A 22,479-nucleotide genomic window follows, 5' to 3' on the forward strand; every position below is an offset into this window, starting at 1 on the left:
TCAGGAGGCATCATTTTCTTCTGTGCTGCACTACCTGAACACACTTGTACAGTTGCATAGAAACAAGCCTGTTTAGCTGCCATATCAGCAAGAGCATTACCTTTAGCTTCCGTAGTATTAGTTGTGAGATGTGCTTTCACTTTGATCACTGCTAATTTCTTTGGAAGTTTCATGGAAAACATTAGATCTTTCACTAATTCAGCATGCTTAATGGGGGATCCCGCAGAAGTTAGAAACTGCCTGGTTTGCCAAATGACACCAAAATCATGAATTACCCCAAAAGCATATCTGGAATCGGTGTAGATATTAGCAACTGATCCTGAAGCTAGCGTGCATGCTCTTGTTAGGGCTACTAGTTCTGCAGCTTGAGCTGAAAAATGATCTGGAAGACGTCCTGAAGCTAACACTTCCGTGGTGGACGTTACTGCATAACCTGCTCGTCTCTTACCTTCAATTACTTGAGCTGAACCGTCAACAAACAACTCAAATTCTGAATTCTCTGTGGGAGTTTCTTTTACTTCACTCATAGGTGTACATGTAAGCGTAACACAATCGTGTGTCATTTCTCCTTCATCCTCTAACAAAAATTCAGTCATTGCAGACATCATACATGAGGATGGGTTCTTGACTAGTGCACGCTGTAGAACAATGTTCGGGGCTGTGGGGGTAGTTAACCAATTTCCCCAATGGGAGGAGGTGACAGAAGTTTATTTTGTTTCATTCATCCGGTGTGGACACTGCATGAAGGCATTTTACATTTACAGTCTGACCTAACACCATTACTGATAAAGGGCCTATGCTGTAGCATAACATTTAAGGCTGTGAGTTTACTTAACCAGTGTTCCCCAAAGGAAGGCTGAGATAGTCATTTTCCTTTTGTTCTATTAAACAAAAACAGAAGTCTTTTATCTCTGTTGTAAGTTAGTGAGGAAAATAAACACTCACAGCCCAACTGGTTAACAACTAAAACAGCTGCCCAACGGGCTTAATGGCGAGGGGAGGGGCTGCTTCAGAGCAGCCAGCAGGCTGAGCAGAAGCTGAGTTACATTGTTAGTTTCTCTAACATTCTTTTTGTTTTTTACATTTACATTTATTCATTGAGCTGACGCTTTTATCCAAAGCGACTTACAATTGCTATACATGTCAGAGGTCGCACACCTCTGGAGCAACTAGGGGTTAAGTGTCTTGCTCATGGACACATTGGTGTCTCACAGTGGATTCGAACCCGGGTCTCTCACACCAAAGGCATGTGTCTTATCCACTGCGCCATCACCACCCCAGAGATCTACACTCTTTTCCCCAATGTCCATGTTTACCACAATAATAACAACTACTGCCCTCTCTCTTAGGACATTTGCGTTTCTGTTGCTTCTCTGCGTTGACCTTAAAGGATGCTGCTGCAATTTTTACTCTTTCCTTGATATCAGAGTCTCTTTCCCATGCAGCCAAACTGTCTAAGTTGTTTTGTATGGTTCTAGTGGACCATGTTAAGTCTAAGAAAGGCAATGCTTTTCTATGTTCTGACAACAGACCATCAAACCATGTGCGAACTAGGGGAACATTATCTTCTAGAACCTTCTCTGAAGTGTCAGCTATACCACTGTATGCTGCTGCTGACTGACAAAATCTTTCAGTGTACTCACTAACATTCTCATGTTTCTTCTGTACACAACTAGTGATCTTTGACCACTCCATGTTTGGTCCAACAATGTTCTTTAATGCTTTCAGAACTCCCTCTCTCAATTCATCTTTTCTGGCATGTTGTAGTTCAGAAGTAACAGCAGACTCAAAACTGTTGAATTCAGATTCAGTTAGAATTTGTGACATCAGCTGTGTGACTTCTGCCAACGACATGTCGTAAAGACGCATTTTACTGATCAAAGCCCTTCTGAATTCAGAAAAATCTGTGCGTACTGAAGGTAAGCTTTGGGATAGTCTTTCTATGTCTCTAGGTCCGAGTGCTTTGGCAACAGTTTGGTTTTGGACAACAGAAGAGTTGGGAGGAACACTTTCAGTTCTCTCAATTCCCTGAGATCTTCTTGCGACACAAACCTTTACTGAATCTACAGGCTTATCAGTTACTGATGGGATGTCTACATCTGTTTCAAAGAATGCTTGTAAGTCAGGATAAGTTTCATCTGACTGTTGGTCTTCTGAGTCACATTTGGTTGAGGCCTCGTTACGGCCCACCTTAGTGTGCATTTGTTTGTTCTGTTCTTTTAATTTAGCTATACACCTAGATTGTTCTTGTGTAATGGATAAGTTCAATTCCATGTGACAGAAAATAATGCCTTTTATGTTTCTCTTCCTGAAACATGCACCCAACACATTCTTGCATTCTTCAATAGACCATACTTTTTCTGGGTGAATACCAAATTTCTTTCTCAAATCCAAACTGACTGACTCAGACACTATGGAGTCCATCTGCTCCCCTAGCAATGACCTGAACTCACTGTCTGTCCGTAAAGGATTAGCGAGACCACCTTTTTCTGTTGTGGGGAGTCTAGCATTCCTTTTAAACATTGTTGTGAGTTTTCTTTATTTCCAACACAAACAGACACTAAAAGTTCTCTGATCCACTGAGGGTAAACTCGTTAACACAGATTACTGTTGTTAATGCTAACCTTCTCTGCCTAAAGCAAAGGATACACAAATTACTAGCAATGTATGCTAAAATCTTCCCTGCCTGAAAAAAACATTTGCCACTTCCCTGGCAAAGCAGAGGATAAAACAATATTAACATGTACGTTAATCTTCCCTGCCTGAAAACAGAGGGTACAATATATAAGCACTTGATGCTAATCTTCCCTAATTTTATAGAGGATAAAACAAACAAAAACACTAAATCTTCTCTGATCAAAAGAGGCTACACTCGATAACACAGTTAACCTTCCTTGCCCAGAGCAAAGGGTAACACACAAAATATTAGCACGTTACACTAATCTTCTCTAAAAGGAAATGCAAAGGATCTTTCACCTTCCTAGCTTTTAGAGGATAAACACATCCCTGTTTGAACAGGTTAACCAATATTAACACGTAATGTTAACCTTCCCTGCCTGAAAACAGAGGGTACAATATATTAGCACTTGATGCTAATCTTCCCTAATTTTATAGAGGATAAAACACTTCCATGGCAAAGCAGAGGGTAAACAGTATTAACATGTACGTTAATCTTCCCTGCCTGAAAAACAGAGGATACATTTCATCTCTAAAGCAACTTTAGAGGATAACTTTAGTTAACAAACCCTACAGCTGTTTGTTAACTTCTTCTCTGATGGCGCAGAGGAATAACAGATTTTTTTACTGGTTTTTCAACGGTTATTTGAATGGAGTGACACTCACCAAATTTTTGTTGTATAGAAAGATTCCGCCTGGAAATCTTGGTTCAGCTTGAAGTTTTCAATCTGGAGGAAGCTGGAAAGATTCAGTCTGGCAATCTTTGTTTAGCTGGATGTTTCAAAATTCAGCCTGGAGACTTAGTCAGCTTTGTTGAGATCTTTGAGCTTTGAAGTTTCAAAAGTTCATTCTTTGTTGAGTTTCAGTTTCTCCATCCGGGTCACGGCAGCATCTGTTGTAAACTTCTTCCTTCTTCAGTGTAGAAAAACTCAGAAGCGAAAACCAGGAGACTTATTTAAGCAGGATTCTTTATTTGCTGTAGTCTGCTTCGTACCCAAGTCAAGTCTAATCTAGTCTTTACATTGTAGTTTATATACATTTCAAGGGGGAGGGATTACATTGTGATGAACAAAGCATGTAAATGAGCTGAGACATGAGAACAGGAAAGGCATAGACTTCTCGTAATGAGATGAGACAAATGGTCTCAGTCATAAAATAACAGGTGTTCAAACTTGCTCAGCATGACTCTTCACCCGGTAAACAACGAGAACAGGAAAAGCCTAGCCTTCTCGTACTGAGATGGGACAGTCAGGAATATCCCGCTGGGAACCCCTACGGTTTGCAGAGATTTCCTGGTCTCATCATTTCTAAACTTTCTCAATATAAAATACTATTGTATTGGAAATCTAAATTAAACATTTAAATAAATTTGTAATCCTACACCGTTCACACTAGAGTTTTCCTTCAAGGACGGCTCTATGAAGGAGCTCTTTCTACTGCATGATGGGAATGCAAGCGAATAATCTCAATCCATTCTCTCAGTTTTACACAAACTGTAGCATTGACTGTATTCATCAACCCTGTTACCAAAGTTACTGTAAGAAGAATCTCTATAACTATGAATAACTTATATTATATTTGACAAATACAACATCATCAGTAACTTGGTGTTAACTGATTATTCCCCAAAAAATATTTTTTAACTATGTTGAAAATAACTAAAATTCTGGCAACATTGTTGCTAATTGGGAACCAGATATAAAATAAAACAGCTAAAATAGTATTGTTGAAACAAACCCAGAACATTCTGTACCATTTCATAGTTTAACTGTTTATCTGAATGTGAGCAAGCGCTTGAATGTTTCTAACATGAATGTTCTCCAGCATCATGAAGGAATGAAGAATAAACACCAACCTCTTTGTTCTTCAGGATCTTCAGTGTGTTTCATTCTGCAGGTTCTGGATCACTCGTGTTCTCACTGTCCTCTTTAATAAACTCAGTCTTTGCAGATTTCAGCTCTTCCTGATGCTTTCATGCTCGTCTTCACTTGCAGCTGATGGGAATATGCAGCGTTTATTGGAGAATTGCTGTGGGAGGAGCTGATGTTGTGATTACAGTGGGAGGAGCTTCACTGATGATGTGATTGCAGTGGGAGGAGCTTCACTGATTATGTGTTTGCAGTGGGCGGAGCTTCACTGATGATGAAATATCAATTTCTGAGTTTTGTTTTTTATAAGAAATGTCACTTCTAAGCATTTATGTCTGTCTATCTATTCATTGTACAGTAACTGATGCCAATTCATTCATTATTTTTATTGCTAATCCTAACATTATTCTGCTTCTTCATTAAAATACAGGTATCTAGAAATAGAGAAAAGAATACAAATAATATAAATTATTCCAAAAATAAATATTGGTAAGAAAAACAGTTAAAATCGTAAACAGAAATAAACTTACATATAGTAGCCCACAAATATATACCAAAGATAAATGTATAGTAAGCAACAAATCCCCTCAGTCTGCTGACACCAATGAAATGAGCTTTAAGTGTCAATGTACAGAAGATCTGAAGACATCAGCATAATAAATGAGGTGAAAACAGGAACTATTGTCATGAAATAAAGAGTGTTTTCAGCAGATCTGTTAATATTGATGATCCTCAGACTATCCACACTCATTCAACAAGACATTCAGGATCATCAGCAGATCATCTCACTTTATTCTGAGTGTTTGTTGTTAGAAACACGTTATTTGAGTCAGGATATAAAAGCCTATAAAAATGCTGCTATACTGAAAATCAATACTGTTATTTCTCACAATATGACATGGATAAAACATCAATAATACAAAAACAATCACTAATGAAATGACACATCTTCATAAACGATACAGATAAATAATTACAGCAGCATAATATGTCCAAATTATCTAAATATAGCAAGTTTGATCTTATGATAGCTACATTAGGCTAATCATAAAGTAGTTCGATCATTAAAATAATCACAGAAACTGTTAATTATCATAAAACTTTAAAAAAATAAATAAAGAGCACCACTTAAAGCACTATTGTTCCATGAGTAAAACGTTTATCATATTAGTATTGATTTAATGTCTCACGTGACTCATCATAGGGTCAATGTAAAGCATTTAGCAGAATCTGTTCCAGTATGACACTTGAGATCGATTCACATTAATTCCCCTCACAGATCTTAAACTTTGACTTTTGACTTGACGAAACAATCACACGAACACACACAAAATCTCTCAGGTCTGAATGAACTCCACATATTCTCCTCAGGCTCGCTGCTGCTGCACCAAATGTGTATTTCAGGAGGAAGACAACAGAAAAGACGCACAAGTATCGCTGTGACGGATGAAAACAATACAGAAATGAGCCTGTCGCTTAATCAAACTCTATAAAGTGTGTTTAGTGGTTGTGTAAATATGAGAAATACCGTGAACTGCTCTCCTCACCTCAGAAGACTCGACGCTGAAACTCAATGACGGAAGAGACGACTATAAACCAGGGGTGCCAACTATGGTCGCAAGTAGTGATGGCAAAATGAGGCTTCCTGAACCACTGAGACCTCGCAGCCCATTGCTTTACCCAAAGATTAATTACTCGAAGCTTCATTTAGCATTGCTCACTAGTGACACCTAGCTACTGTGCAAAGAAGTAGCAGACAAATTAATTAATTCTGGACCAATGACCTGAGCAGACATGATGTCCATATAAAACCACTACCCCCCCAATTCTGTTTCATTCATTCATTTATTTATTTATTTTCTTCTCACTGTTAATGTCTTTTACCTTTCATTTGCAATAATAAAAAGACCTGAGCAGACATTTGTCCATTGCATGGGTATAAAATAAAATATGTACACTGAGAAAAACAATAAGTAGACTTTACTCAATTTTTATAAGGCAAGTTTTTGCACTGATATTTTTCAAGTAAATTTCACATTATGGAAATTAAGTAAATCTACTTAACTAAGCCGAGTAAAATTAACAAAGTGAAAAAGTACATATAACTTGGCCTGTTAAATTATATTGAGTAATTTTTACTTACAAATCTGATGTAATTAATATAATTAAGTAAAACCATTTGATATTTTAAATACATTTTATTTTTTTTATGCAGTGCTGGTAATTATTTTAAATTAAATGTTACTCTTATAATGTGACAAAATAATACAGTGACAATGTGCAGTTTAGAGTAATTTATTAAGAAATAAGCATTACAGAAAAGATCACTTTGGACACACAATTCAGCTTGTTCTGTCTCTCTCTTTGTCCCTCTCAAAAAGTTTACAGCAACGAAGGCACACCGTAGTTCGGTGGCCGAGAGAGCTCAACGTGCTGCAACTTAAGAAAACGCATACAAATAGTAAAAAACGCATGCAAATAGAAAAAAACACATGTAAATAGAAAAAAACGCATGCAAATAGAAAAAAACACATGTAAATAGAAAAAAAACGCATGCAAATAGCAAAAAACGCATGCAAGTAGAAAAAAACGCATGCAAGTAGAAAAAAACGCATGCCAATAGAAAAAAACACATGTAAATAGAAAAAAACGCATGCAAATAGAAAAAAACACATGTAAATAGAAAAAAACGCATGCAAATAGCAAAAAACGCATGTAAATAGAAAAAAACGCATGCAAATAGCAAAAAACGCATGCAAGTAGAAAAAAACGCATGCAAATAGAAAAAAACACATGTAAATAGAAAAAAACGCATGCAAATAGAAAAAAACGCATGCAAGTAGAAAAAAACACATGTAAATAGAAAAAAACGCATGCAAATAGCAAAAAACGCATGTAAATAGAAAAAAACGCATGCAAGTAGAAAAAAACGCATGCAAGTAGAAAAAAACACATGTAAATAGAAAAAAACGCATGCAAATAGCAAAAAACACATGTAAATAGAAAAAAACACATGTAAATAGAAAAAAACACATGTAAATAGAAAAAAACGCATGCAAGTAGAAAAAAACACATGTAAATAGAAAAAAACGCATGCAAATAGCAAAAAACGCATGCAAGTAGAAAAAAACACATGTAAATAGAAAAAAACGCATGCAAATAGCAAAAAACGCATGTAAATAGAAAAAAACGCATGCAAATAGCAAAAAACGCATGCAAATAGCAAAAAACGCATGTAAATAGAAAAAAACGCATGTAAATAGCAAAAAACGCATGCAAATAGAAAAAAACACATGTAAATAGAAAAAAATGCATGTAAATAGAAAAAAACGCATGCAAATAGCAAAAAACGCATGCAAATAGAAAAAAACACTGGTAAACAGAAAAAAACGCATGCAAATAGAAAAAAACACATGTAAATAGAAAAAAACGCATGCAAATAGAAAAAAACGCATGTAAATAGAAAAAAACGCATGCAAATAGCAAAAAACGCATGTAAATAGAAAAAAACGCATGCAAATAGCAAAAAACGCATGCAAATAGCAAAAAACGCATGCAAATAGCAAAAAACGCATGTAAATAGAAAAAAACGCATGTAAATAGCAAAAAACGCATGCAAATAGAAAAAAACACATGTAAATAGAAAAAAATGCATGTAAATAGAAAAAAACGCATGCAAATAGAAAAAAACGCATGTAAATAGAAAAAAACGCATGCAAATAGCAAAAAATGCATGTAAATAGAAAAAAACGCATGCAAATAGCAAAAAACGCATGCAAATAGCAAAAAACGCATGTAAATAGAAAAAAACGCATGTAAATAGCAAAAAACGCATGCAAATAGAAAAAAACACATGTAAATAGAAAAAAATGCATGTAAATAGAAAAAAACGCATGCAAATAGAAAAAAACACATGTAAACAGAAAAAAACGCATGCAAATAGAAAAAAACACATGTAAATAGAAAAAAACGCATGCAAATAGCAAAAAACGCATGCAAGTAGAAAAAAACTTATGTAAATAGAAAAAAACACCTGCAAATTAAGAAAACATCTTAATCAGTTTCACAACACACGTGTGCTGCAAATACTCACAGCACAACCAAATAGAGAAACGCGCTGCAAATAACACACACCACAACGGAAATGTTTCCAAATAAGTGACGAACCCGGCTCGGACGTGCGTACAGCTCAAAATTCTACTTTATTTTATTTTATTTATTTTAACTTTGTTTTTGTTTTTTCACACAACATACAGAGATTACATTTTTATGACATATCCTACAACTTGTATAAAATAAACAAAATGTATTAACAATATGTTCAATGTCATCAGAATACAAATGAGAAAAGAGCAATGAGCTGAAAACTAAAATAAATAAATAAAAAAGATAGAGAACAAGAACATGAAGGAAAGATTTTAATCTATACATCAGTTAGACTGTACAAATTGTTTCTGTTTAACATTTCATAAAGAAATGTTTCATGAGAAATGTTAGGTAATGTAGGGTAAAGATGAGACACTGACATAAAGCATATTTTTTTTTAAAAATTGTGAAGTAAAATTAAAAAAATACATTTATTTGCAACTGTTATGTTAACAGCATTATATTTCTGTCGTCAGAACAGCTCTTCAGCTGATGGACAACGTGCTGCGTTGTCATGGGAACATCCCAGGTGAAAATAATGAGGAAATGACTTGTCTTTCGTTGCTCCCTTCATCAAGTGCGTTCCAAACGGCTACATAATGGCACACTAGTGCCCTGCTCACTCTCAAGTCCCCCTTGAAGAGCTCTGCCGTCTGCCCTTCGAAGGGAGTAGGGCATAGGGATGCTCACGAGCAATAAGCACGTCCGAGCCGGGTTCGTCACTTATGTGGTTCCCCGGAAACATTTCCGTTGTGGTGTGTGTTATTTGCAGCGCGTTTCTCTATTTGGTTGTGCTGTGAACTTTTGCAGCGCGTTTCTCTATTTGGTTGTGTTGTGAGTATTTGGAGCACACGTGTGTTGTGAAACTGATAAAGATGTTTTCTTAATTTGCACGTTTTTTTCTAGTTGCATGCTTTTTTTAGTATTTGCATGCGCTTTTTACTATTTGTATGCGTTTTCTTAAGTTGCAGCACGTTTTAGCTCTCTCGGCCACCGTAACAAAAGACTGAATGCATTTGAGAAATATCCTGAAATTAAGAAAAGAGAAAAAAAAAACAATAATCATCAGTAAACAGCAAATACTTTTAAATTAAAAGTTAATCAATTTGCATTCACATTATTCATTTCACTCATGCCAAATCATATTAAAAACATCCTGCATGACCTTACTCTCCTAGCCATTTCTTCACATTAATGCAGCAGCATGCAGATACATTTATTTATCATGGCTACGAATTAGGAATTTGAGAGTAACTTATGCCTAAGTTACTAATTTTTCACTTGTCTTGATTTAAATAAGGCAACTAATTATTGTTATTTACAACGTGGTCACCATTTAGTGAAAGCAGGGATTATTTAATAGATAGTATGCACGATTTAGTAAATGAATGAGGGAATGAATTATATTGTGCACGATGAGGGAACGAAAACCTGCTCACTTTTATGGTGTGTTCACACCGAACGTGAATAGGGCGTCAAATACGCGTCTAGTTAACGTTAAACGGTTGAACATTCGCTCGAGTTCAAATTTTTCAACTTGAGCGGAAGACGTTCGCGGCAAACGCTTCGCCCAATTCGCGATGCCCGGCGCGAATGATGCGTCTATTCACGTTTTTCCATTGTCTTTGTATGTAATCAACTCGCGCAAATAATTAAATTCGCGTTCGGTGTGAACACACCGTTAGGCCTATTGTTAATTCGTAGCCACGACATTTGTCATCTATAAAGAAAATTGCACACAAAATAACAAATATTAAACGAAAAGATCATGATTTAAGTAACATATTCATGGTTTTTAGGCGTAATTTACTTGTGTAAAATGTAAAGTTTAAAACTAAGGAAAAAATAGGCCTATGGCTAACGCGTCGAAAGCTAACGAAGCTAACTTGTCATTAAGAACATTAAACTTTTCAAATGTATAGAATTAAGTGATGAAAACACAATGGTTGATCGTAGCTACATTTACTGAATAAATTACATCTAAAAATCTGTAATATACTGCAGTATTTAACTGTTGCTTACCTGAGAGCAGATTGAGCAAATCCCTCAATGATCACGGGTTTTCTTCTTTCCGCGCATGCGCAGATTCCTTTCTTCAGTGGCGTAAATTTTACTTGATTTTTTTTAAATTTGCTTCTTTATTAATAAAGTACTTTATTAATGCATGTAAATATGCCAGAGAGTCATAAGTCAAATTTACTTGTAAATATTATACATCCAACAGACAAGTAAAAATTGAGTATATAATTGGGATTTACTTAATATTCTAAAGGTTTCATTTGTACTAAATAATTCTTAGCAAAGATACATGAATTTTCCTGTTTTATTTACTTTGCCATAAAATCATTTTTTATAGTGTAGCCTATCTTTCTCTATCTTTTACTTGTGCAGAGACAACTGTCACACACACCGTTAATTAATTATTCATAAATGGTTTGGATAGTGACAGTATGAAGAACAAAAGTGACACTGTGTTGCGTGCAGTGCTTATGGTGGAGGGAGTGTGATAAAGTAAACTGCAAAAGAATAGTCTGGGGTGGAAACAAGTTAAGAATTGTTTCTGGGGGGTTTTGTGCAGTGAACTTACTAGTTTTAGTGCAGTGTTGTGCTTATGGGACTGGGGGTATAGAGGAGCAAACTGCAACACAGCAGGTTGGGGTGGGTGAAGGAAGGATTACAATAGATTTTTATTGAGAAACAGAATTTTTTCAAGTGTGTTGGGGTTTAGACGATTCCTCTTCTTGGACAAAACCTCTCCAGCCTTGGAAAATATCCTTTCACAAGGAACAGATGCAGAGGAACATAAAAATGTCAGTGCCAGCTGATATACATGAGGATACTGATGGTTCTGTTGAGCCCAGGCAGGGGAGGATCTCCTCTTTCTAGCTGGCTCCATTACCAGGAAAAAGGAAGAGTCGCAAAAAGCAAACAAATCACCCAAAACAAAAAGTAGTCCAGATCCAAAAATTCAAATAATCGTATCTCATTCATATATACACAAGACTATAATATAGCTACTATAATTAATAATAACAATATACTATACGTATTCTAACCTGATATAATGAAATAATATACAGCCCTAACACATATATGACTCAATAACGACAATAAGAGTTCTCTGACTCTCTGACACTACTACACCTGCTTCTACTACTCCTAACAACACCCACAAGGTGGCGCGAGTTTCAAATCCCCTTTATCCAGAAGTGACACTCAGACCGAACCGATGACGTATCCACACAAACCGAGGCCTCGTTTGTCATTAGTCACGTGATTTACACGTTAACAACACAAGACTCGAATCGCGGCTTCATCCGGCACGCCCATTTTTTCTCGACACAAACTCCGACGCCTCGGTTCAAATGTCCCATTAGCCGCAAGTTCCGTTGTTACCAATAGAGTTCAATGGAAATTGCGATCATAGTTGGCCAACTATGCTTTTGGGAAACGCACCTGGCAAGCCGTATTAGCATATAAAACTATGGCAAGCCTGTTAGCATATAAAACTATGGCAAGCCGGATTAGCATATAAAACTATGGCAAGCCTGTTAGCATATAAAACTATGGCAAGCCGGATTAGCATATAAAACTATGGCAAGCCGGATTAGCATATAAAACTATGGCAAGCCGTATTAGCATATCAAAATATGGCGCGCCTTACAACTATGTTTTGACTATCCATAAATATATTTTGACTAGTCATAATTATAATTTGACTAGTCAGAATGCAGAGATGGGAAGTTACGAAGTACAAATACTTAGTTACTGTACTCAAGTAGATTTTTCAGAGATTTTTACTTTAGGCCTACTTCACTATTTATTTTTGTGCTGACTTTTTATCACGAATATCGGTACATTTTACAAAATTGGCTTGTTACTTTAGTATCAAATAATTTCAGTGGAGTTACCATTATTATTTTTCGCGTCATCAATACCGAATTCAATCTAATTGGATGGGAATATATGTTGCACTTGACGCACCACTACAAGACGACTCGACATGATGGCGGTAACGTTAGCACATAGTAGTATGGACGGCGACACTATTGAAATGTATCTGATGTAGGCGACATTTATTATTAGCACTCCACGTTCAAAGATTTACTAGCTGTCAGATAATTTCTTATATGCTGCTGCCATCTAATGGTTGTTAGTTGTAACTCTAAAAGTATGGGGAACTTCTTAATTAATCTGTTTAGTAATTCATATTTGATCCTTTATTTTCTTTACAGAAGCCATATTTGAGTGCACACACATACATGTAGATTCCTTTAAATGTTTAGGGGAAGATTAAAAAAGAGAAACTGTATCTCTGTGAATTCTCACATAATCACAATTGAATTCATATCTTGCTACTCAGTCAGAATCTATTAACCTGAGTTCCAGTCTCTGTCACAATAATCATATATGTAATGTTTTAGGCCTATTGGCAGACATCCATTTCAAATGTAGGCAATGGCATATAAAGAAGCTTTTTTCCATATCCACTTAAAGGATTAGTTCACCCCAAAATCACAATTGTTAGTCTTGTGCTGGACTTCACGCGCCGGGCATGACGTCATCACGTCAGAAAGGTCAAGTGTAAGTACCGCCCCATTGTTTACTAGCGTAGAGAAGGAGGATCGTTCACTTTTTAATGTATGTTGAATGACATATGTATGTCTTTGTGTCAGTTTATTGTTTAAAATGGTCATTTTGTGTGCGAATCCTGGATGTTTAATGAATGTTTAATGATGTCACCCGTGACCTTTCCAACTTGATGACGTCATGCCCAGCGTGTGCAGTCCAGCACAAGACTAACAATTATGGTTAAAAAGTAAATACATTTAGAAAATGACCGGTCGATTCGCTAGATAAGGCCCTATTGCTCAGCTGGGATAGAGGAGAGACATTTGAAGCACTTTAAAGTCCTTTAAAAACTGCATTAATTTGGACTTTAACATTTTGGTTGCAATTGAAGTCCATTGTTGTGGAGAAAAATCCTAAAATGTTTCCTCAAAAAACTTAATTTCTTTTCCACTGATGAAAGAAAGACATGAACATCTTGGATGGCATTGGGGTGACTATCAGAAAATTGTCATTTTGGGGTGAACTAATCCTTTAAGTTTCTCAGCTTGCACTCTAGTAACATTTGTGTGGTCCAGGTAGCTTTGCATAAAAAATGGTTGTCATTCACAAGGCTACTTTTACTTTTATATGCAATAATAATTGCACTAGTAAGAAATCTGATTGAGATATCTTTAAATACATTTGGACTACTCAAAACTCCATTTAAGATATCTGTAGTGACGTCATAGATATCTTCAATGGTTGCGTCACACATACGCAAAGATAATTAGAGATATCTCTTATTCAGTTTCGACTAGTCACAATTATATTTTAAGATATCTGAATTGTACCTGGCCCTAGTCGAATCTGCTGTTGTGTGACATGAGACTAAATTTACTCAGCTCCTCCCTCTCACCTGAGCCCCGATTGCTTTAAATGATGAGCAGATTTAATTTAGGCTTATTTACATATAAACATTGATCAGCAATCAATTTATATGTAATAAATGAGGTAAACAGTGTTGCTGTAACAGTGCTCATCAATTGATTTATTTGCTTGGTCAGCTGACGGCCCTCAAACCTGCGGTGCCCTACGCATTTGCATGGTGGTTAACAACGCTACTGAGCCTAATGCAATGTTAATACACATGTACATTTTGATTTATTGTATATCGACACATTATAGCCAAATCATCAGCTGAACTCTGTCCAATTCAGATAATCTTTTCTTGCCAATTGGGACCCAAATGGGTGCGTAAAATATGAAAGGAGCCTAGCCAACTATTTGAATTATAAATGTTGCAGAAAGAAACTTAAGGTGAATTTGATTTAAAAGGGCAAATCATTGTAAGCATCACGATTCCCCTGTGTCTGTGTTCATGGACTCTTACTTTGTATTTCTTGTGTCTTGCTGATTCTGGTTTCAGTTCCCGTGATTTAGTTCCTGTGTTTCCATGTGTAACCCCTCACCCAGGTCCTACTCGCCGGCTCTGTGCGGGCCTCGAACCCGGGTCTGCAGCGTGGCAGTCAGGCACTCGAACAAGGAGATCACAGGAGTGAGGAAAGAGTAGTGGGGAGAGGGCACACCCCTGAGGAGCACCGGTGCTGATGGACCGGGGATTGGATAAAATGCTCCCCAATCTGACATGCTGCTGCCTTTCATTCAAGAAACTGGTGATCGACTGGCAGGTGGAGGCAGGCACTGAGAACTGGGTGAGCTTCTGATGAAAGAGTTCAGGTAATGATGGTGTTGAACGCTGAGGAGAAGTCAACAAACAGGATCCCAGCATACATCCCTGGGGAGTCGAGGTGGTGCAGTATGTATTGCAGTCCGATGTTAACAGCATCATCTGCAGACCTGTTTGTCCTATAGGCAAACTGCAGGGGGTCTAGCTGGGGGCCAGTAATGTCCTTCAGATGGCACAACACCAGTCTCTCAAAAGATTTCATGACCACGGAGGTCAAGGCGAAAGGCCTGTAGTCATTTAGTCCTGTGATGGAGGTTTTTTTTGGGGATTGGAATGATGGTGGACCGTTTAAAACAGGAGGGCACCACACACAACTCCAAAGACCGGTTGAAAATCCGCGTGAAAATCGGTGCCAGCTGGTCCGCAAAGGCACGCAGGCAGGATGGGGAAACGCCATCAGGGCCGGGGGCCTTTTTGGGCTTTTGCTTCTGGAACAGTCGGTGCACCTCATTCTCACAGATTATAAACACAGGTGAGGGGAGGGGGTAGAGTGTTGGGGAAGAATCTTTTGTGCATGAGGGGTGTGATAATGGGTGCCTTTCAAACCTACAGTAGAAGTCGTTCAGGTCATTAGCCAGTCTGAGATTTCCTGCAGGATGAGGGGATGGGCTCTTGTAATCTGTGATCTGTTTCAGTCCCTTCCAGGACTGATACAGGATCGTTGGCTGAGAGGCTATTTTTTAGTCTCTCACTGTAGCTAGTCTTGGCTACCATGATCTCCTTCGGTAGATTGTTCCTGGCCTGCCTATATAGATCCCTGTCCCCACTACTGTAAGGCTTCCTCTTTAGCCTGGCGCAACTTCCTAAGATTAGGGTTAAACCAAGGTTTGCTGTTATTATATGTGCAAAATGTCTTGGTTTTTACACAGATGTCCTCACAAAAGCTGATATAAGATGTTACAATATCAGTGAGGTCATTGAGGTCCATGGCTGCAGCTTCAAAGACACTCCAGTCGGTGCAATCAAAGGAAGCCTGCAGCTCTAGCTTTGATTCTCTTGTCCATTTTTTAACAGACCTTGGCACAGGTTTAGATGTTTTAAGTTTTTGCCTGTAAGTTGGGATGAGATGAAGCAGACAATGATGGGATAGTCCCAGAGCTGCCCGGGAGACTGCGTGATAGGCACCCTTTAAGACTGTATAACAGTGGTCCAGAGTGTTTTTGTCCCTGGTGGGAATCTTGATATGTTGTCTATATTTAGGGAGTTCTTTATTGAGTTTAGCACTGTTAAAATCACCAACAATAATCACGATGGTGTCTGGGTGCTGTTTTTCTTCGTCTGTTGTCTGATCGGCAAGCTGTTGTGTTGTGTCTGCTACGCAGGCTTGTGGTGGTATGTAAACACCGACCAAAACAAACGAAGAGAACTCCTGCGGAGAATAGAAAGGCTTGCAGTTTATGATGAGAGTTTCTAGGTAGGGACTGCACATCTTTTTCAACACAGTAACATCAGTGCACCAACCTTTGTTTAGATAGAAGCCGATTCCTTCGCCTTTTGTTTTCCCCGAAAGCATAGAGTTGCGGTCCGCCCGGATGAGTTGGAAACCAGGTAGCTGAAGCGCGCTATCTGGAATGCGTTCACACAACCATGTTTCAGTAAAACACAGGACGGCGGAGCTGTAAAAATCCCGGTTGGTTTGGTTGAGGAGGAGAAGCTCATCCATTTTGTTAGTCAAAGACCGGACGTTTGCCAGGTGAATGGCTGGAAGCGAGGTACGTAGTCCCCGCTTTCTTAATTTCACTAGCGCTCCTGCTCGTTTCCCCCGTCTGCGTCTCCGGCAGATTCCATGGAGAGCCGCTGCACCTCTGATCAGTATTTCAGCAAAGTACTATGGGTTAGCGAAAACCGGAGAAAAAGTTCCTATAGAGTATTGCCTGATGTTCAATAGTTCCTCTCTGGTAAAAGTTACTGGTGAGAAATCGCTAAAAACATAGCAGATGCACAAAAACAAACAAAGTAACAGAGAGCGAAGTATCGAGGCTGCCTTCCACGGCGCCATAGCATAGCATAATCAGGTGTGGCAGTTTGGCCACACACCCTACACGCTCCTGCCAGTCGGATTAAATGAAATACATTTTCTCGTTATTTCATCTGACTCCATAAATGAAAAAGGTTTTAATGATATCTGAGCATCATTAAAAGTGAGCGAATGTTTGATTATTCTTTTTAACTCTTTAATTATATTTTACCCATTCAAATGAGGAAACTATGTGACCCCGAGGTCCTCATGTTTAAACGCGAGGTATGGGCAGTGTTGTGCAAGTTACTTCCAAACTGTAATACATTATATATTACTTGTTACTGTTATTTAAAAGTAATTCATTACCTTACAATATTACTGTCTCAGAATTGTAATGCGTTACATTACTCCTGTATTACTTTTGAGTTACTTTCACCAAAATAACTATACAGAAGTAGAACTTAACATTCTAAAATGACTAGGGCTGTAACGATATGCGATATGAAACCGAAATCGCGACACTCAGATCCACGAACCTGCAGAATGGCGACACACCCCTTCCAACTCCCAGCGTTATCCATACCGTCCAGATCCAATGCTACCACATCTTTAAATTACTATTAGTATTATTTGAAGTTAACTTAACATTATAAAATATGTAGACCTACACCACAAAACTAGTTGAGGATAAATTATTTAAAATTTGGGAATTCCAGCGTTATGGACATGACATTTGCAGACTTGCAGTCAAAACTTATATAATTATATAAATTCTTAGAAAATGCATTAATACCAAAATATTGAAACGTCTGTTTATCCATTGGCTCCTCCCAGAAAGGAGTCCAGACATTAGAAAAATATCAGTCTACACATGCGTTTTATATTTAATATTAGGGAAATCGACAGTCATGTGTGACAAAAAAAATCTTTAACTTTTAGGAGGCAACGATTTTTTTGTTGTAATTCTGTGAATTACACTGCGCAAATCTAATGAAGAAGGGTTGGCTCTCCACAGAACATAAAATATTCATTTTATTTTATTTTTCGTGTTCGCATTTATGAGGAAAAAACAATGTTACAGATGCGACCGCTCTGAAGCGGCACTAAGACTGCTTTAAAACTTTCACAGACACCTTACACAGAAGACACGAAGCCTTTCTTTAAAGTGTATTTCGTTTTGTATTAATTGTACGGACCTGAAAAATACATCTATATTGAAATGTCTACTTGTAAACAGAACAATTCAAAACGAAATAAAACAGACTGCTCTCTGCTTATGAAATGAAATGTGCATTTCTCTCTGGTGCATCCACTAGCCTACTGCGAAGATCGCGAGTCAGCATCGTCAACTTCATCTTGACTTTATTAATAAACAATCAACATGTCTCCTTGCTATATTTGACATATTCATAATCATTGCTTTTGCCGGTTCTTTGTGACAGCTTTTCGGTGCTTTACCGGCAGCGCCGCCGCCCTTACATGAACGCGTCACCACGGCATCAAAAACATGATTGCGTGATGAAAACATGAAAAATACCACATAAACATAGCCTAACTGTTTAGAAAGAAAACCTAGAACGAATAGCCTAATGCGCATACGTCCATCTCGCGAATGTAGTCTTCTTCATGCCATCTTCACCATTACCTGCTTTTCCTCTGGCCAGTGTGAGCACAGAGGCCGAAATCATACCTCACGGCACTCCTGTAAAAAATAAATCGCTATACAAATATATCACATGCGGCCATTTAGTCTTTAATTACAGACTTGGACACCACACGCGGCTATTGACTGACCACGAACAGGTAATTCAGCCTACTTGCATCTTTCATTCGTTAATGTCTAGCGGTCTTGCTGGGTTTTTTTTTGTTTGTTTGTTTGTTTTACAATTAAAACTAAAAGTCTGTTGTAACGCAAGCCTTACCGAACATGTACCGAGTAAAATATTACAGTTAATTGATTAGTAATGCCTTACACTACTGCGTTACAGCAAAACGTAATATGTTACTGTAATGCATTACTTTTGTAACGCGTTACTCCCAACACTGGGTATGGGCAGTATTACAGATTAAGCTAACATTACTTCTCTTATAATAACTTTGGACTGACAATGCCGTTGTTTCCCACGTACACTTATCTAAAGTAACATTAAATTAAAACAGAGGTAAGTCACACCTAAATTTAGATTGGTCAAGCAGCATTTGCTGTTCTAAATGGAAATTCACTTCTTGTCTTTGCAAACCAAGTACACTTGAATTGATGCCAAATAATAGTCATCACTAATCTGACGCAGACTTGCAGTAACATACAAATCCGGTTAATCTACTTTGGAAAACAATTTCAGAGACAGTCAGAATAAAATCAAATGTTTACAATTTATTTATCAGGTAATAGAACAGGGGGTAATTATACAGTTTATTTTTTTAAAACATTTTTGGTTGTCATACTGTAGAAACATTACTATAATCAATTGTTTATAATTAATAACACAAATGACAGTTTAGAAGAGATCAGCTGATCAGAGCCCTACATGGTGATTATATCGTTATCATCATCATCAAGTATTCGACATAATCTGATCACATTTACTCTTCCTGTTCTTGCTATAACACACAGTTACAGCAGCCAGAGAAAAACTAACATTAAAACATCAAGAGTCAAACTAAAGCAAACACTGATCACCATAATGGTAAAAGCAAACCAAACTGTTATTTTCAATAAAAGAATCAACATGTTGACTGGGAGTGTAAATGAAAATAAATCTATTTTATTTGTGCTTTTTATTTGTTAAAAAAAACACATTTTAATCTAAACTTTATGGTCTCGCTATTTCTATGTGCATATATATTTTCTATTTCTATTTCTATATTTATATGTGCACGAGTCTGTCATCTAGTAAACAAGGTTTCTTTGACAACAGTGGATAAGCTGGAAGCGTTAATAAGTTCATATATCAGGAAATGGTTGGAAGTTCCATGCTGCCTCGGCAGAGTGGGACTTTATAGTAAAGGAATATTGCAGCTGCCAGTCTCTGCTTTAACCCAGGAGTTTAAGTGCGCCAAGGTCAGACTGGAAATGACCTTAGTAGAGTCACGCAAAAATGTGTAAGGGAGGCAGCCCCTGTGGTAAAAACTGGTAGAAAGTGGTCAGCAAAGAAATCTGTGGAAGAGGCAAAGGCTGCCCTTCAAATTGGGGATATCGTGGGACAGGTACAGCATGGAAGAGGGGGTTTTGGGCTCAGTTTAGCTCCTAAATGGCACAAGGCAGCCCTAGCTCAAAGGAGGAAGCTGGTAGTCAACAAGGTGCGAAAGCAGGAGGAGAGGATGAGGTGTATAAAGGCCATTTCCCAGGTCAAGCAGGGAGAGTGGATGAGATGGGAGAGTGTGGAACAACGCAAGATGGGCTGGCAACACCTTTGGTCAATGGAAGAGAGTGGGATCAGTTTCCTTATCGGGTCAACATATGATGTTCTCCCATCACCACAGAACCTAAACCTCTGGGTAGGAGTGGTCCCTTTTGTCCTTTGTGTTCATCACCTGCCACATTAAGGCACATTTTGCCAGGATCTAAGGTGGCTCTTAGCCAAGGTCGGTTTACTTGGCGCCATGACCAAGTACTCCGCTGTTTGGCTTTAACATTGGAAGACAAGCGTAACATGGCCAATAAGTTGCCGCCTGTTCTAGCAAAACATTACACACAGAAGACAATATTCCTCCGCCCAGGCGAGCAACCACCAAGAAAAGGTGTTAAAACCAATTCTCTCCCAGGACAACTGGAAGCTGCTAGGGACTGGAAGATGCTGACTGATCTTGATCAACGGCTTATTTTTCCACCTGAGATCGCCACCACTAACCTCCGACCAGATATTGTTTTGTGGTCTGGATCAGCGCGCATCGTTCAACTGATAGTGTTAACAGTGCCATGGGAGGATGCTGTAGATGAGAGGAAGAAAGTGGGGTATGCTCAGCTGGCCACTGAAGCAGAACAGCGAGGATGGAGAGTCCAGGTTTATCCAGTGGAAGTGGCTTCCACACATTCTGAGTGACAATGTCATTCGTTTTTATCCAAGGAATAAAAGTGCAAGGGGAAATACATCTAACAGTTAGTTTAATTAAATCTAAAGTCCATTTCCAACTCTAAATTGTAAGGAACTCATGTAAGGAACTTTGATTTCATAGTAACGCTTTACAATAAGGTTCATTTGTTCATTACTCATGTATGAACTAACATGAACTAACTATGAGCAACACATTTGTTACTGTAGGCTATATCTTAGTTAATACTACAACTGTTACTTGTTTATTCATGTTATGTCACAGTCAGTGCATTAACTAATGATAACAAATACAACTTTTGATTTTAATGTTTTAGTAAATGCTGAAATTAATATTAACTAAGATTAATAAATGCTGTAGAAGTGCAGTTAATTATTAGCTAATTGTAACTAATGAAACCTTATTGTAAAGTGTTACTGATTCATGATAGCTAACACTGTCTTTCATACATATAATACATACATTAAATTAAGAACATCAACAAAACTAAAAATTAATTTTCCATAATTACCTTCTTGATTCTCACTGTTTTGTTTGGTAAAGTAAATAATATTTAGTAATATTATCATAATTTCCCTATTTTCAGTTGATGTGTTATGCATTCTAATAATTGTATCAACATATTTTCTTAGAATGCCAAGGAAAGAAAGACCCTGTTTGGTCCCTCCGCCCCTGCCCCTGAGGAGGTCTGTGCACGCCACTGCTGTCGAGCCCTCTTGAGGTGTCGTGGGCTAGTCGACGAAACACTGAGGACGGAAGGTGCCCACTTGAAGACCCTAGAGAGGTTCCCTACTCCGCTCAATCCAGACGGTTGTCATGGGGGGACCGCACCGTGGTTGCAGCCGTTGTGTGTGCTGACGCGCAAAATACACTGCAGCTATTAACACCAGACAGAATGAGATTCAATGTGGTCATATTTTGGCATTTACAAAAGTCCTGAGGGAAACTTAATAGAGGATGGTCACCCTGTCTGCATTATGTAACCCCCCTTCACCCGGGTCCCACTCGACCCGCTCCGAGCGGGCCTCGAACCCGGGTCTACGGCATGAGAGTCAGGCGCTCTAACAAGGAGGCTAAAGACTGCAGCCCCTAGCATCTGTCGCTAGAGAGCCTTTTGAGATCAGAGGAGTGAGGTTTACTCGCACAGCAACTACTAGCTGGCCTCCGTTACACTCACCCCCCTGAACCTCACTCCCATCCGGGTCACGGCACCAATGTAACCCCTTCACCCGGGTCCCACTTGACCCGCTCCAAGCGGGCCTCGAACCAGAGTCTCCGGCATGAGAGTCAGGCGCTCTAACAAGGAGGCTAAAGACTTCAGCCTCTAGCATCTGTCGCCAGAGCGCCTATTGAGATCAGAGGAGTGAGGTTTACTCGCACAGCAACTACTAGCTGGCCTCCATTACAATTACATGCAAAAAAAAAAAAAGTCGCTGCATTAGAGGAAACACCTCAAATCTGCAGAGTCGTCTTGTGTT

The 22,479-nt window shown here is 38.3% G+C and overlaps 2 protein-coding genes and 1 long non-coding RNA gene across 5 annotated transcripts in view; 2 read left to right on the top strand and 1 right to left on the bottom strand.

Moving 5' to 3' along the window:
- Window positions 1-6,136, bottom strand: part of LOC143714421 (uncharacterized) — a 318,101-nt gene extending 311,965 nt beyond the window's left edge. The window contains exon 1 of one of the 3 annotated variants that reach the window (XM_077205601.1): window positions 4,532-4,706. In XM_077205601.1, coding sequence (XP_077061716.1) covers window positions 4,532-4,565 — 34 coding nt within the window. In that variant the 5' untranslated portion in view covers window positions 4,566-4,706. Of the gene's footprint in view, window positions 1-4,531; window positions 4,707-6,072 lie in introns of those variants that run through there. The other 2 variants (XM_077205595.1, XM_077205594.1) reach the window with 2 other exon arrangements.
- LOC143714435 (uncharacterized) overlaps window positions 1-22,479 on the top strand; it is a 280,655-nt gene that overhangs the window by 89,232 nt on the left and 168,944 nt on the right. The window lies entirely within an intron of this gene.
- Window positions 1-22,479, top strand: part of LOC143714499 (uncharacterized) — a 76,570-nt gene that overhangs the window by 41,058 nt on the left and 13,033 nt on the right. The gene's annotated exons all lie outside the window — the stretch shown is intronic.

This window comes from Siphateles boraxobius, unplaced genomic scaffold, assembly GCF_051911475.1.
Source record: "Siphateles boraxobius isolate OS27281-9 unplaced genomic scaffold, OSU_SipBor_1 54, whole genome shotgun sequence".
Lineage (NCBI taxonomy): Eukaryota > Metazoa > Chordata > Actinopteri > Cypriniformes > Leuciscidae > Siphateles > Siphateles boraxobius.